General features: G+C 39.4%; 1 protein-coding gene across 1 annotated transcript in view; it reads right to left on the bottom strand.

Annotated features, from left to right (window-relative positions):
• Window positions 1-595: 595 nt before the first annotated feature.
• The window catches only part of GRIN2A (glutamate ionotropic receptor NMDA type subunit 2A), a gene marked incomplete at both ends in the record, with an annotated part of 157,025 nt that continues 139,789 nt past the window's right edge, over window positions 596-17,831 (bottom strand). The window contains 3 exons of the mRNA XM_082292494.1: window positions 596-2,386; window positions 3,996-4,234; window positions 15,170-15,357. Coding sequence (XP_082148620.1) covers window positions 596-2,386; window positions 3,996-4,234; window positions 15,170-15,357 — 2,218 coding nt within the window. The remainder of the gene's footprint in view (window positions 2,387-3,995; window positions 4,235-15,169; window positions 15,358-17,831) is intronic.

Raw genomic sequence — 17,831 nt, 5'->3', positions numbered from 1 at the left:
TTGTGCTAACACACTGTATTTTACTTATTAAGGTCCTGGGGTTTGGGGTTTTTTTAAATTATTATTTGGCTTTGAAAATTATTATGAAGCTAAAATATGTTTTTGGAAGTCTTAGCTTTCTGTTCTCTTTGAGTCTTACTTTTGAATCTGTGCAAATGCATCCCTATTTCTTGTTGTCTGTGTCATACTACATGAATACCATATTGCTTATCCAGTACTAGAAAATCATTAAACATTTCTAAGGACAAAAGTACATTGAATGATACTTAGCAACATAAGTTAGAATAACCCAAATAGTAAAATAATTAGGTACAAAACAGCATAGTTGCCAACATATATTGGGGCTATTTCAGTACAACTTGCCATTTATATATAAAGCATACATAAATGGCTATTTTTTTATCCTTTTCAACAAGACATGTTTTAAAAGGATAGTTCAGAGCATACCAGTTTACCTATTCATGTACAAAAGTACATTGGGAAAGGGAGAGGTTTATATATCATTTACCAGAGCAGGATACTGTTAAAGGAAAAATTCTCCCTCTAAGATGGTGGCAACTATTCTTTCCCTATAGATAAAGTGTTCATGGAAAATTTAAACATCTGATTCAATGCTAGGCCTTTTCTTATACACACGTGTATTGCTACAGGAATTTAAAACCCTTGAAGTTGAGTACAAGCTATTCCTATTTGCAACGTAAGGCAAAACATGCTCTGAAATGTACATGTCATTATGGATCCGACCATCCCTGGAAGAATATGATGCTGTAGACTGTATGGACGACCTGAAATAATTATCATTTCTTCCTCTTGTTGGCAATGAATGTTTATAAAGATCAGCTGGACTTCGCCTAAGAGATAAATGCTGGTCATCACGATAGGAGTGCAGGAAGGGGTTATCATCCGAGTGAACAGCATACAGGGACTTGCTCCGCTTACTGTCCTCCAGAGCATGAGTTAAAAGTGAGGCCTTGTTGCTCAACAGTTTGCTTGAGGGAACACTAAACATGCTTGCATATGGACTACTTTGAAGAAATTTCTCTCTTTCTTTCAAGCTTATACTACGAGAAGGTCTTCCAATATCAATTTCCCTGGACTTATCAGCGATATTATCAAAAGAGTGTTGCCTGCTAATCCTCAGTTTATTCTTTCTATGATATTGCAGAGCACTACTTTGTGACCAAGTACGCTCATATATTTCTTCAGGAAGTGATAAGTTCGTTGTATCCTGCAGCATCTGATCTTCCTCAATATCATAGAGGTTCCCCATCCGCAAGCATGCATCGCATTTATAGGGAGATCTGGTTGTGTAGTGTCCTGCGTAAGTGGGCATGTTGGAGAGACAGCTCCTGCAGTGGGTGGAATTCTGCCTGTACCTATCGTTCATGTCACCTAGGGAAGTATTTTTTTCTTTGAGAGTGTAGTGCTTTGCATAAAGTTTATACTGGTCATTATTTGGAAGACTGTCTTCATTATGTGATGGAGTCCTGTTAGCTTGTTCAGCTTTCCTGAAGCTGTCACTGTGATCTTGGTAAACATCAGGAAACTCTACAGTTTCTGGAAGGACAATGTTTTCGATGTACTGAGGTGTGTCCAAGCGGAATCCTGGCTCCTTGTCAGCATCAATTGTGTAGATTTTATCCCGTGGAGAGCCCTGTTTGGTTTTCAGATATGTCAGTTCCACTTCACTACAGTCCTTTGGGTATTTTGATGCTACTGTCCTTTTTTTAAAATTGTCCTTGGTTTTGTGGTGCTTGTTGTTGGTTTCAGCTTCCATGTGGCAAGTAGCTCTGCTTGATGTCTCTGATACATCTGAATGGACAATCTCTTCAGGAAGGTATCTTTGGCTTTTCAGTGAAAGCTGCCTGTTTTCCTCTGACCCATTTTCTCTCTGGGGACCTTGGCCCTGACGTACAGATTCTTGACGCAAAGATTCAACAGATTTCCTCCAAAGCTGCCTGGGTCTGGAGTTCGCTTTTGCTTCTGTTGTTACTGCAACCTCTACTGTATTTGGATTGGATTCATTCAGTGTGAGAGGATGCTGCCCTTGGAAAACATAGTTGTTCAGATTGTCCTTGTGTCGATTGCCAGGAAGTGTCTGCAGTTCACTTATGTTGTCACCAAAAAAGTTGTCCTTTGTCTGAAAGGATCTGTTATCAGCAAATACCAAGTTTCCCTTATCCATGACCATGTCCATAATCAAAGAACCCCTCTGAATAAAATCAGCTGTTCTTTTGGGGGAGTCAATTCTTGAAGGATTGATATTCGTCATGTTTTTCGCTGTTCGCAGCAGTTTTAACATGTTGGTTTGTGAATTGGTCAAAGAAAAGTCAGGAGACTTCTTTTTCTCCTCAATGTGTACTCCATGAATACAACTGTAAATACCCTGCAATATGAGTAATGTAAAACAAATTAAATCACTAGGTATAACAAATTAAAAATTCCATTTTACTTTTACTAGCAATAAAGAACAATTAAACATTTTTATCCAATTACTGGAAAGATTAAAAGTACATCTCCATCTTTTTATAATTTCCTTGCACTGAAATGGAGGAACATTTTCTACTATATCTGTTGGAATTACAAAGGAGAAAAATTGCCAGTGTTTCACAAACCATTGGTCTGTCTTGGCCTCCCCAGTTTATTCCAGAATACAAGATTAGAAGGTACCCCAAAGGGTTCCCTAATCTCAGCACAAAATGAAACTAACCTTCAGTAATAGATACTCCCTTACTTTAAACCAGTGATTAAGTTTCCCCTCTAAATAAGCCTGTAGTGGGACTATTTTGTTGGAGGTTAAGTTCACTTGTACTGAAATGAAAAGGCTTCTAGTCATCATATTTTAGCTTTTCTGATCCCTATCCCAGTACATATGAAAAAAACCCAGCTCTTTCTAAAGTTGAATGTGAGTTAATTTTGAGCAAAAGGCTGACGCCCATTTTCTCACTCCAACCTCTTCGGTCACTCCTGTGAGCCCAGCTGACATTTCCAACCCTGTGAACTAGCAATTCTCAGACATTTACCTATGACATAAGTACTCTTTCTCCTGCATTGCTTAGGAGAATTTCATATTAAAAAAGGCCAGAAATACAAAGTTCAAATATAAAATGTGTAGGTTAAGGTGCATATGGTTCCCAGACAATCCCCAACAGAGTAGTGCAGACTATTTTTAACGCAGTTCCAAAATGGTCCAATCTACTCAACAGGGTAATTGCAGCACTCTTTAAAGCAATTAGCCATTTTAGCATCATTTTCAGTTCTCCTAGGCTATATAAAAAATCCAGAGAAATCACTTACCTAATGAAAGTTCTATCTGTTTTAAAAATATATAAAGAAAAAACCCAACTAATTTGTCAAAAATATAAGAATAAGCCCACTTTTCCCTTTTTTGTTACAAGTATCAGTTTCTTGGATATGTAAATCCCCTTTGGGTCTGGTAAAGTTATCATTAAAACTTGCCTTAGTGCCTAACCAATACAAGACATATATCACCAATATCACATAAATGATACTTGTGTTTGACCTTTTCTCGTAGAGTCTATTCAAGTTTGCTATCAAGAAAAGCTTATAAAAATACTCCACTGTATTTTTGTAACTTACAATTCTCTTGCTTAAGAAATGAACAAGGGCTAATGTCTCTTATCAAATTAGGTTTTTGGGGTTTTTTTTATTTTTTATGTGGAAATTAATACATTTCCTGCATCTGAGCTCTACCATTTCTTCATTGAAATTGTCCCTTAATGTATTTGTTTTCAGCATTTGATTCCTGATTATCCTTGCATTTGATAATTCATACCCTAAATAGTCCAATGGATAAAGACTTCCCAAGGAGTGCAAGTGCATCCTAAGCCCATTGACTACCCCAGAGCATCACACTGATGCTCTACCATGTATTTTAAATGTCCAGGTGGGAATAAAAGGAAGGATAATGTTTTGGGGAGGCAGTGTTTATTCTGCCTGTTGCCTAAAGGGGAAAAAATGAAAGTAGTACTGACCCTGCTGATTGAGAACAGCAATCCCGGCCTATCCGAGCAGACTCCAGTGAAGCAGAATCTAAGTTTCCAGTAAAACAAGTGCTCCCAGACAAAGGTTATTAAGCTGAGTGCCATGGCTGCTGCAAGCATATAAAACACTCCTGCCATGTTGTCGATGTCCAGTTGGCTGCTCATGACTTCATTCTTCTCGTTGTGACAAATACCAGTCAGCCACAGGGTTTCTAACTCTTCCATTTCCCCTAGGGAGAGCAAGGAGTCAAACCAGTTAAAATGCAAAAATCACTGCTCACAGCATTCGAAATTCTTTGCAAGTTTAAAAATACAGCACCATTTAATGCTTCATTCGTGGAGCACTGCAGACTTATCTAGCCAGGAGTTGCAAATATAGCAGATTTCAACTCACAGCACCCTAGTTTCAGATGTCCTCAGATTTCATAAATTACGTGGGAAGCTGGATGCTCTAGAAAGCAGGATCTGTGGTTTAGATAGAACTTTCTTCTGCTTGCTGTAACTATTAGCACTTGTTACAGAGAGTGGAATGAGTTTAGTAAAGAGCTGGGACAGGCTGTAGTGATCACCAGACCCTTTCATGCCCCCTCCCCTCCCCTGCCCTACACTTGCTCCTCTCTGATCCACTCCGACCCCTCCCTTTGGCCCTTCCCTTTAACATCACAAGATAAACTTCACTAATTCTTGCCATTCTTTTAGAGTGTGTCATAAGAAGTTTGTTCTTTCCCATCTGATCTGTGATGACCTTATTTCTTATTTTCAAGTAAGTTGCAATGATGTGGCTGAACTTCTTCTGACACATCTGGTCTCTGCATTCATCTCTGGTATCTATTCCCTTTTCCTGCTGCCATTCCTGTCTCCTGGGCAGCAGCAGAAACACAAACGACCTCATCACATGCCTGAAATGGAACATTCCTAGTTCTGGCTGTGCCACATCTTTACTGTCATTAAAACACTTCATTTACTTAAAGCTAATGAAGCAAATCTGCTCCCTCCCTCCCTCTCTTGTGTACTCTTAACTTTGAATCCATGTTTCACTGATGAGATCTGGCCTCAGATAAAGGACACCAACACCTACCAGTGGTTGCTACCGCCAGCATGGACAGAGGTGGGCAAGAAACTGCCACTGCTCCTGCCAAAATTCTTTTTATTATTTTGCATAATTTACTAATTCTAAAATATTTAGTGTTGTTCTTAGTGAAGCACTGCATGGGCATCCAGGCCTTTTTACTCTCTCAGGATATAGTCAGCTGAGTAATCATATTATAATTTTTAATGTCATAAACTTCATTGTTTCTGGAAAATACAGCAGGCAATGCAGAGGGCCAAAAAGGACAGTATAGCTGTCTTGGTGTGTTTTCCAATTTAAGATATGGCTTCAGTCTGGGGGAAGAATGGTACAAATCCCTAATCCTTAGCCAGTGATTAGGGAATATATTTTCAATATTATAATTTATATATCACTGGAAAAAAGAACAGAAAAAAAATGGCTAGAAGCTATATCGACATTTCAGCTACCTTCAAGCTAGACTACAAGATCAATGACCTGCTGTGCAAAAGCATTTGCAGGATAGAGTGCCAGGGCACCAGGAAAGCTGCAGCCCACAGATAATTTGGATGTGAGTTCCAACTAGAAATGGAGCACAAGACTGTGATGGAGAAATTGCTTCTCAGAGAATGTGAATGAAAAACTGAAGTAGAAAGGACAAGTTCTGATGCACTTTAGCAAAGGCATTTCACAAATTTGTAAGAGGGATTATTCAGTCTCTAGCTAATTCCCAGTTTAATTTTGTGCTTGAAGCATGAATTGAACCTCTGCATCTGCAAAAGGCAATGTGTCTTCTCCCAAATTACAGTGCTCAATCTTCAAAATACCTAAGAGCACCCCAAAGAAGAAAGTCAATCCTAGTGAATCTTTAAAAATCTTCTAATCCAGGACATTGGGACAATAAATTATTAATTGTAACAGTACAGATATTGCACACATAGATAATTTGGGTTCATTATTGCATTTCCATATCTTAGAACATTTGGATTTCTTTTGTTCTGTTAAACCTCAGTGGACTGTTTCCCTTGTCTTTCTTTCAAGTCCTCCCCAAGGTCTATGAATAAAACTCACAGAGGCTATAGAAGAGAAAAGAACCCAAGTCCAAAGAGAGACCAATATTTATGGTCTGTGCACTGGTAGCTGAAGCTCTGCCAATCAGATCTCATTACTTCCCACAGGAAAATTCACATGTCCCATGACTGTCAGGCATCAATTTGATTTGACTGCTGTGCCCTTTCACTATTCATAACAAAATTCACAAAGGAATTTAAACTTCTTTTTTATTACTGTTTCCTCCGTGTTCCTTTCCCTTTGGCATGTACATCTAAAGTAACTATTGATAATCCAGCAACCTTTCCAAAAACATCCCTACAGAAATGAACTAAGCTTGTTTTGAGTCAAGATAAATGACAGTGCCCTAGCAAGTAAAGTAAAGCATCCCAGAGCCTTGCAGATCCTGCTGTTGCAATATCCCTTCCATAATATGACAATGACAGCAATCACTGTTAATTAATGCCCAAAAGAAATCCACATTTTTATAGATAGCAAAGCACTGTGAATCACTGGATTGCCATATTTATGGAGTGATCTTATCTGGGAATGGACATATTAGGCTGATAATTCTGGTATCTCCATATAAAGCAGTTGCCATTTCCAGTATATATCTTTATACATGTGCATATATATTTATATGTGTGTGTGTGTGTGTGTACACACAGAAACACAGACAAAGCAGTCAATAATTTAAATATAATAACACTTCAGCATAGCTGAAACTAACTGCAAAAATGCCCAATCTTCTTACTGCTTTTCCTGCCCATTGCACTTTAAACCAGATATTCACAGAAGCCATAACATTTTTATTACAAAATCCTCAGGCATGAGAAACTTTTTTATCTGTGGTGTCAATTCATTCCTTATTAAAATCTGCCACTTCCAAATTTGGCCTGGAGTTTGAATTCAAAACATTGAACTTTGAGGCTAGCTAAATTTGGTTCAGAAAATAAATTAATTTAAAAGAACTAAGTCAGTTTGGAGGAATGCTGTCTTTCAAATCCTTTTTGGTGGTCTGACTTGTAAGCTGAATGTGTAGGGTGATGACACCTATGGCAATATATCACACTTGGCAATTGAAAGGCCAGCAATTTGTGATTACCAGGCACTGGAGAGTTCAGTCATCCCTGAGTGTGCATAATATTAATTAGCAAGTGGGAGCTCCAAATATTACATAAAACAGACCTTGGAAATCTAAGTCAGCAACCTCAATATACATAAATGCCAGGCCTCACTGAACTGAGTGTTAATGGAGTTCAAGCCTGCATCTAATAGGGGGTCTCGAGTTACTCATAAATATTAATCAGACTTATTTTAAGGCTTTTTGTTTTCTCTTCAGGCACTTAGTAAAAGAATGTAATGCCACAATAATTTCCTACCTTCATGCATGTGTGGACTAGATTAACATGTAAATGGACAGTTGCAGATCTCAGCAAGAAAGAATATCATGACACTGGCACAAAACCAGAAAATGAAGAGTCGCAATGTATTTGACAAAAAAAAAAAAATACAGTGTTTGTTTTCTGTTTAACACATCCACAATCTATTTAACTTGAAAAACTCACAAATGACTACATGATTCCTACGTAAAGAGATTTTTAAAAAATTCTATAGCACTGTATCATAAAAGATCTGCTTCGTTTATACTGTAAGAATGACCATAAGCAAGTGCTTTAAAAATCCATAGTTCAAGCAGCATTGAGTCTCTGCAGTATTCATTCAAAATACACCCCAATGAATTGCAACATTCCAGCTCTCTCACTTGTAATTCAACACTATTTACAATGGGTTTAGGTTACAGCGCAAACAGTGCTCTGATCCCTTTGTGCTCCTCCTGGGTTTGTTCCTGTGGCTATGGAGCTCTCTGCTCTGGCTGCTATTTGCACAGAAACGTGCCAGTTGGCCTTTTGGCCTGAATATCCCACGAGGGCCTTTCTTTCTACATTTAGTGTAAACTCCTCTAGCCTCTTTCACACGTTATCATCCTGGGAAGGACTGATAAACCATCCACTGTGTCCCCTGAACAATTTTGTCACAATAAAAATTTCATTATCCAGACACAGAAACGATACAGTCTATAGGATAAATTACATGCTTTTCCTCATCAGGGCCTTAGCAGACTTTGCAGGCTGTACCACCTCTCCGTGGTGCCCAGTTGACAGGCACACTGCTTTTTTGCAGCCTGTGTCACTGCCTCTTGAGATGTGTCAGTTCTCTGGGATTATTTTAGGAGGGGTTACTGGTCTCCCCAGATTCCTTTCGTTTCCATGGCACACAGGCTCCTGCAACCACCTGAGCACTGGGACCCCCAGTGCCAGGTCCACCTGCACCAAACTGCCAGGCCCTTCAGCAGCTGTACCAGCAACTGCAGCTGCATGGGCAGTCACCCACCCCTGACTCCAAAAAACATTACCTTGCAACTCTCATCAGTGAGAGTTGTCTGGAAAAATTAGTTCTCCTGTATATTGTGCTGTTTCAGGCATTGCGACCATCCCCGCTACGTGCAGTCTGCACATCCTGCAGGAGCGTGCCTGGGCCAAACAAGGAAAAGATGCCCTGTCCCAGTGGGGAAAGCAGAGCTGCAGCCCAACACCCTCGTTGCTGTGCAGGTTAAGTACAGCAGACCTCTGGTGTCAGCACTTCCTTGGGACTTGCATAAGGCACAGGCCAGGAGCAGGTCACCAGCAGGAGATCACAGCCCATGTATCAGAGCAGAAGGTGCCAAAGGAGCTGGCTGCTGGTGACAGCGTCAGGGGCGGTGGCTCTTGTGCAAAGCGCTAACCTGAGGTTCAGCCTGAGCAGTCAGCACAGCAAACTGGCACATACCGAGTAAAGCTGATGAACAGGAGGGTTAAATAGATACACTCACACCAGTCAGATGGAGGGCATCAGCTTCAAAAGACTCTGGTGGCACTAATAGAATCATCTGCTTATTTGGGCTGGACAAAAGGTAGTTTTCAAATTTAGGGACAGACTGCTCCATGCTTGCCCTGGTGAGCACTCCCCATAAGTGACAGAGGAGGAGGGTAGCACCCCACCACTTTGGGACCCTAAAATAAAAGGGTGTTCCCTGAATAGCGGGGTCAGCAGCCAAATGGATTGATGTGCATTTGGTTCAATAAGCTCATCAGTTCCAATCTGACCCAGTTATATGATCCATACAGAATGTTTCAGAGAAGAGATTATATAAAAGCACAGCAACTTATCGAATTCAGCCTGGATCCCCCAAAACAATCTCTCTTATTCTTATTTTCTGAGTTATTTCCCCCTGTGAAAATAGCAAGAGGAACACAGATGACTGACAGCAATAAACTTACTGTGAGCTAATGACTTCACTCTGCATGTCCCCATTAGTTAAGGATGAATTAACAGAACTGCTAAGCACGACTTTCAATATTACAATCCCTCTAACTCTTGTTCAGCTACACAAACGCCCTCCACTTATACACTCACACTCTTCAGTCACATTTGTTCCACCCACTGCTTAAGGAGGACACTAAATATATAAACAGAAAATCACTGTGATTGTGGGTGTATTCTGCCTGAGCAGCACACACTGAAAATATGTCCTTATAATCACATACGTATTTCCTTCTTGGGCTTTAACAGCCCGTGTGAGTCACACTGCTACACTTCCTTATAATCTAGACAGCGATTTGGAAGGCTTATGCTAAAATATGAAAAAAATAGCAAAGAGCTTTCCCCTTCCAGATGTAAGGGGGCAAATCTCATTTCCACAGTTACCTATTACCCCTAAGGAGTGGGAAGCAATTATTCACCCAGGAAAACAATTCTTAGTGTACTAAGCTGTCTTAAAAGCACATAAAGATTAACCAGAACTGAAAGTTATTAGGAAGGGATAACAGACTCTGTGGAAACTCAAACCAGAACTAGTTTTCTTCTTTATGTCTCTGAGTCTCTAATTACTTTAAAGTTTGCAGCTTTAAGGGTTAAGGGCTTAATACAGCTACACCATCTGCCCTCTTTTCCTGGAGATCTCTTCCCACACTGTCTTTTGAACTGAGCTCTTAATCTGCAGGTAGTGCAATACATTACAAATACCTCAGACAAGTAGATGTGTAACCTGGCCAGCCAGCTGGTATACTCCACCCCTTCCCAAAATTACCAAGGATTTTCTGTTCCCTGTATCCAACTGTTTCTGCTGCCATGAGTGTTTTATTGCTCTATTCTGCTGCATCCCTCCTAGCTAAAGGCTCCTTGCTGTCTTTCTCTCCATCCCATCCATGCACACTCTGAACCCCTCTTATGCTCTTAATTCCAAAGTAGCTTTGTAATTTGTAGTTCAATAATCTCATCTCCTCACAATTAAGATTAAAAAAAAAAAAAAAAGAAGAAGAAAAAAGAGAGATGGGAGAAAGACTGAAAGAAAAAGAGAGAAAGAGAAAGCTAAATTCTCCTCACTTTCTATGCACCCGTGGTTCTACACCAAATCCCAAAGACATGATGCTATGGGTTTCAGAAACAATGCCTCCCAAATGATTTTGCAGGATATATTTGGAAAAAGTACCACTCTTTAAATGGCACGTGCAGCCCAAGCCAGAGAAGTATCAGCAACACTTGGGCCTGCACACAGCTGGCCTAAAGTTCCTGCTATGGGAGGCTGGAGGAACACGGCTGCCTTCCCAAACGATGTGTACAGACCTGCTGAACCCACAGGCTGGGCCTGAGCCTTCACCCCACTGTGCTGGCAGAGCTGTGTGCACACACAGTGACAGCTGCAAGGTAACACGCTGGGGCTGGGGATGTCAGCCTGCCCAGCTGCTCCTACAGAGGTTCAGAAAATAAATCAAAGCACGGATCATGCGATTCCTCAGCGCACCGCATTTCTGTTCTGACACATTCCTGTGGCCGTGGGCGGAAGATCCAAACAAAATGATGGTGCTGTTTCTTAGCAGCCGTATCATTTTAGTTGCTTCTCAACTCCTGGGTGCTTCTATTTCTCAACAGAAGACTGAGAAATTGTTGTCTGTGTCTCAGTAGAAATATTTTTACTTCTCTGTTAAAAAACAATGGAAGTTTCATCTTGTGATCACAGCAAGACAAAAAAAAGCAGCACAACCTCCACTGGGCTTTAGAGAATCATCCCAATGATCAACTACCTTAAACCAAGCTGCAGATGCTAATCATCAGCTCAAAGCTTTTGCAGATAATGAGATGTGCTGTACAGACAGTAAGATGAACAAAACCAGAAATTCACTAGCAATGCACTTCACTCATATCTGTTACACAAGAAAAAGCAACTCTCAACTCTTTCTGTTAAAGAGATTCAGTGTTCCAAAGCAATTAACCTTATACTAACAAATGTATACTCATCTCAGCTTCCCATGAGTGGGGCTATGTATGTGAACTTGCACAGAATAAGGGATGAAACCTTTAGAGCACAATTGCACTTCTGAGACAATTAAGTAGGTATTCTTTAAACTCCTCAGCAACTCATTCCCATCCTTCTTTCCTCTGTCTCTTTTCTTCTTCGTTAGAATAACAAATTTGGCATCTTGTGGCCTGCTTCCTTACACTAAGACTTCAGAGCTGCTCTCACTGTGGGATTGATAATTGTTGGTGTAATTGGTCCACCCAGCAGAACTATCCTCAGGATGGGAACACTATACACACAGAAACATATATAAACCACCCAGTTAAAGCTTGAAGTTATCCCTAAGGCAAGCCTACATCCCTCTGTATTTATTTGATTTTTTTTTTCCAATGCCAACAAGATTAAAAGGAGGGTTCAAAGTCATTGGCTTTAATGCAGAAACAGCATCATGCTCTGAAAAGTATGAAAAGATTCCCCTGCATGAACAAGCAATTAATTCTTCAGTTCGATGTTTTACATGTGCAAGGAAGAGGGAAGAAGTTCCTATCCACTGCACAAAAAATTCATTTCAATGTGTAAGTGAACTGGCTTAGATAGGAGAATGATATAGAAGCAGCAAGGAAAAATCGAATGAGAAAAACCAAAGGAGAAAGACATATGCAGAGGAAATTGGAAGCTCTAAAATACATTTCAAAAGGCCATTTCAGTACTGGGTAAATGTAAAATAGAGATGAGATCATGGCTTTTTGTATGTGCAATCAGATATACTTTTAAATAAATTACTTGGTGCTATCCAAGTATATAGTATAATCCAAAAAGATTATTTCTCTTATTAACATAATATTCACATAAAGAAATTGTGTTTGTTGAACTCATTAGAATGTTTTTTTCTTATAGTTATGAAACTCATTAGGTTTACAATCATTCATTGAAATTATTCCAGACTCTGATGAATGCCCTATTACATGTACTGGAAAATAATTCAATCCTACTTGGGGCTCTGCTGTTTTACAGGCTTAGTCTTTGGGAATAATATATCCTGCAGAAGCTATACATGTGAAAGAAGATTTCTGCCTTCATTTGTGTTTGCCTATTTACTTAAAACAACCTCATTCAGGCTCCACTGAGGCTTTCCCAGGAGTACCATCTTAAGATGAAACTTTCCCCCAACCATACTTGCTTTTAGTCTAGAGAACTTCAAAGAGATTTTTAGTGATATAGCAAAGTGATGTTGGTCTGAACTCTGGGTTCATCCCTTCTAGTTCACCAAAACAGAGTTATGTAAGTTCACAGCTAAAAAGATTATCCATCGAACTACTGAAGTTAGACATGGATTACAAAATCAGGTCATGCTAGTTCCGGGCAATTACTCTTTACATTTAATTTCTTGGTGTTTAGTTCCAGTTCACCTGCAATGTACTTTGTAACTCAGTAGAAGAAATTTCATTATTAGGGCTTTTCTGTTGATTTTTTTTTCTTTTTTTTTTTCTCACATTTGGGGGAAATGCAATGGTACTTGGGGTTTTTTTCCTGAAAATGGTCATCTAGACCTGTGACACAATAAAGTGAGACAAGGTATCAAACAGTTCTGGGACTAAAGGAAACATACCTACAACAATTTCTACACATCATATATGTCCAATTACAAAACTCTTTACAAGTTTACGGATCCTTTACAAGAGAAAAGTAATGTTTTAGCATTCATGGGTTGTTCAGAGTAACTTCCAATGGAACTGAAAAAATGCCATAAATGTATTCACAATTCCCATGGTTTGTGCATTTAAAATTTTTGCTTATCATCTGGGCAAGATGAGTGAGGGAGGAGACATTTCATAATAAGGTTTCATTCACCTGGGTGTTTGCTATATATATTGCTGTTCTGTAAGTTTTAATACTAAGTTTTGTAGACAATCCATTTGTATTATTTTCAGCTACTAAAAATGGGTTGAAGATATAAGCATTTGTATGCCGTGTAAGTCCACAGGCCAAAGTGTAAACACAGGGTAAGATTTTTCACACTTTCCTTCCACCCACTTGGTTTTGTCCCTGATATTCAGAGATTAGGTGAAGCATAAAAATGCAGCACCTTCAGTATTTTGATGAGCTTTTTCTTAAACAGCTTCAAGTGCTTTCCCTACTATTTCATTTATTTACTTTCTCTGTGATTTAATTTTTTGTGTTGGATGAGAAGTATCAAAAATAATGAAAGAGTAAGCATGAAGGAAATGCAAAGTGAAAGGAATGAAAACCCAAATGATGCTCTGGCAACGTCTAGAGGGGTTAGCCCACACTGACAAAGACAACTCAGATCCTCCTTTGGGCTACAGAAGCTTTTTCTTTTTTAGTATGGGACCAATAATTCAACTTCTCTGATCCAAATTCCCCATCTAAAAATGGCTCAGAATTGTAGCACCTAATAATTCTTTAATAGTATTACACAAACAGAAAATAATATTCTATTCCCAAACAGAAATATAAAGCCAATTTTTTAGCCAGTTAGTTGCAACTTTTTGACAAAAGAATATGTGAACACTTGAAAGGCAGCCACTGCAGGTCATCTATTCACTCCTTCACCCAAGTAAGTGAGGTTTCTTCCACAAGCCTCTCTAAATCCAATAGATGGATATGATGACACTATTATTTCCATATATACACCAGACAAAATGCATCAGTCATGATGATTACACCTCTTCCAGTTGTTTAGTATTATAATAGGAATAAAATCCATGTGCTGGAAGACCAATACACTCATTGTCTGCTCCATGAAAATGAATGTCCTGGCTTTTATGGAACAGGAGGCTTCTATGCTAAGTCCTGCTCTGTGCCATTCCTATCATACTGAAATTCACCATTCTTACCCTCAATAGCTTGTTACTGGTGACATTAAGCTCATATTTATTTTCTGAAAAAGCTCTCCCTTTCACTGATAAAGAAATGTCAACACACACATCTATGTAAAAAAACAAAACAAAGATTATGTAATACACACCATATTCCAATCTGATAGAGGATTTAGTTAGTCACACCGCAGAAAACTTTCAATTAGCATATTTCTATTTGCTCGTGCATGTGAAACACAAAGCTTTCTACAATCAAAAAGGAGTTCAAACCCTGTGTGGAGAATGAGTCATCATTGCTGTTTTCAAATATATCAAAGTTGTGCAGCAAGTTTCCTCCTGCAGGGCAAAAGTGCCAAGAGGACCTAGAGTTCTTCTATTTTGTGTTAGAATGAAAAATATTTGTTTGAAGTACAATGAAACAAGTCACCCTAATTCAATTTCATAAGCATTCTTTTACCAGAAGTTTAAATGAATCCATCCTAGATTAGGGATCACTCACATCAGTTCAGAACTGAGCTAAAGACTTTTTAATAGCAAAACAGTCATGCTGAAAGATAACTCATCTACCAAGGAATTGCTCAGAGACAAAAATAAAGAAAATAAATAAATGCATAAATGGTCTCTAACACTGAGGCCAGCTTTACTTTGTGAGGTATATGAAAACACTTTCTGAAAATAGATGCCGATGCCCTTGGCGGTGAGGTGAGTTAGAATCGAGTGGAAGAGAACTCCTGTCTCAGCATCAAGAAGTAATTTTACTCATTTGTTTTACCTTTCTCTATTTTAAAGACTTGAAGAGAACAGCACTAACAGGCTCCTGGCTACTAAAACTGAATGAACTGTGCATACATAGGAGGAAGAAAAGAAAGCAAAAAAGCTCAGTCCCTACCATCTCCCACAAATTGAAGAAGGGCAAGATCAATTTGTCTCTTCCAAGGTGATCCTTTCTGGAGAGCTATTCCATAGCCAGTAGTGGCAAAGATGTACCCGCTCCCTATTGTGACAAGTTTGCATCCTTCATCTCTTCCAGCCTTGTAATTCAGCACTGCTGCATCATAGATGAAAGCATCCAACTTCCTGAAATAAAAGAAAACATTTTACAAACCAAATCATTAGGGACAGCTGTTGTCAGACATCTTTTGTCCTTGATGTTAGGACCCTGTTGAATATCATATGGATTCTTTGATATCATTAATTACATATCCTGCTCTGTTGTATCTAAAATTAACAAAAGGCATCTATTTTAGTGAGGGGAAAGTAGGACACATAGTTTTGCATTTCTATTTTAGGGGATGCTGTTAAAAAATACTGAGCAGGAGAAACCAATCTACAAAATGTCTTGCCCTGATATCTTTGTATTTTGGCTCTCAAAATGGATAATAAATACCTTGGGATGCAAAATGGTCTCCAAAACCTACAGAAATTACAACAGAGAACTTAGAATTGAAATAACTTTATTTAAAATACTGAATGAGATTGAAATGTTCACCAGGTTTTACATACACACTCTTGTTTTACTTCTCTTTCCAAAAATAAGCAGTGAAGGCGGCGGTTAAGTCCTTGATAAGACAAGGGAAAATACTGGAGCATATCTCATAGAGCTACCTAAATCCTACTTAAATATGATCAAAAATATTTCTTTACAGTTCACAATTCCAAACATATTATTTGTGTCTCTAGCTCACAGCAGGAAGAAAGGAACTTGTGAAAAAGTTTAAGCCTTTTAACCCATCTACCTAAAAATGTAAGAATGGGATAATCCCATTCTCTAAAGAATACAGGGAACACAACAGGAGTGGAAAACAAATTCAGTAAAGAAATGAAAAGAAGCAATGTCCTCCAGGGATACCTTCTCAGAAGCACTGCAAAGCAAGAGTTAGAAGGCAGGTGCACAGAGGTTTCACAAATGAAGGCAGTGAAAATGCACATACAAGAAGAGGCCATTTGGAAGGACAATCACTCGACAGCAGCAGATCCCAGTCAAAGAACAGGCATTCTTATTATTGGGGCCTCAGCTCCAACCTCACCTCGGTGACACCAAAGCCAGTAACACACCCCCCTTCCCAACATCTTTGTGCATCCCGTAGGAAGTGGGAGGAGCAGGAAGAACACAGCCACACAACTGGCTTCACTGGATGGTGTACGGGAGTCTCCACCCTGCCATCCCCAGAAGCTGCAGCCCCAGGCACTGCCAGCTCTGCCTGCTGAGCCTCTGGAGAGCCACGGTGCATCACTGTGCAGCACTGCTGAAAGGATCTGATGGGCTGCAGCTGACACAGCCTGGCACAACACTGCCCACCAACAGTTGGGGCCTGTCTTCATGGAAAGGCAGCTGTAAAAAGAAATGTACTGTGGCACAAACAGGTACAAGAGCATCAACTTCAATTACATTATATCAGGATGCACCAGTTGTGAATTCTGTTGCTATGAAGTTCTGGAGTCACACTTGCTACTAAGCTTAAATCAGTTTATGTTGATAAAGCTTTTCATTTACACCCACAGAATGGAGCAAGACTTAGGCATACCACATTTTGACTGCTGACAGAAAAAAAGCCCCAAAAAAAGCTTTCACGAACATCACAATTCAAAGTTTATTCATAAATAATCAATCAACAGAACCCTAACTTTTTCAGAACTCTAAATCAGACACCAAAAATGTGGCACTAAAGAATATGCTTGTCTATCTCACATTAAACCAAGAGGAATACCAGGAGAGAATGAAGTTGTTGGATTTCATCTGCTGTCATGAAAAACTGAAGTTCCTGTCAGTGATTAATGTTCTTTATTGCTTTCCTTCAAGGATGTTTATCCCAAAAGTCACCATTTAAGTCATCTAATTGAAATTCAGTGAAGTAGTTAATTCAGAATAGAGGTGGCTCAACCATTAAAAGAAATAGTTGGGCCATCAGTTCTTTTGCTTTTCCACTCTTCCCTAAAACTCAGCTGGTGCAACCTTCAGTTTACAAGTCAGATTAGCTCCACCAATGCTCAAAATCTGGTTCCCTCTTCCTTTAAATGGATAATTTGATATGCAGAAAATCATTAAACATCTGGTAGGTGATGCCACAAATTCGGCTACCTGGCACTGGGGGTAACTAAACTGGAATTAGCCAAGAGGGTGCCCGAGCCTGCAGCCCTCAACATAAGTTCAGTTTTCTAAATGATGGGCTTTGATTCAGAATGCCAGAGACAATCTTTGCTTGCGTAGAGAGCAAAAACAAAAATCTACATCCTTTGGGTAGGCTCGCAGTGGAAAAAAACCTACAAACCTGCTTGCTGTACACTCAGGATATTGTAGCTTTTCTGTTCTACAGCAGACAATTACCTAAATCAATACAGCCCACCCAACCTCACACTTTGAGACATCTGCAGTTATCTGTGGGAAGGAAGGACTCTTCCCCTCTCAGAGGATGCTCATGGCTCAGGGTTTGGGAGGTGTTGCTCCTCTCTGTGGGTACAGACACTGCTGCAACCAGACAACTTAAAACACACTCTGGAATTTGTAATCTGTTTATTCTGGGATTTACAGTTTTGCAATGAAGCACATAAAA

This window comes from Coloeus monedula, assembly GCF_965178545.1.
Source record: "Coloeus monedula genome assembly, chromosome: 16".
NCBI lineage: Eukaryota > Metazoa > Chordata > Aves > Passeriformes > Corvidae > Coloeus > Coloeus monedula.
Note: the sequence above shows the minus strand (reverse complement) of the source record. Positions and strands in the feature narration are given on the sequence as shown.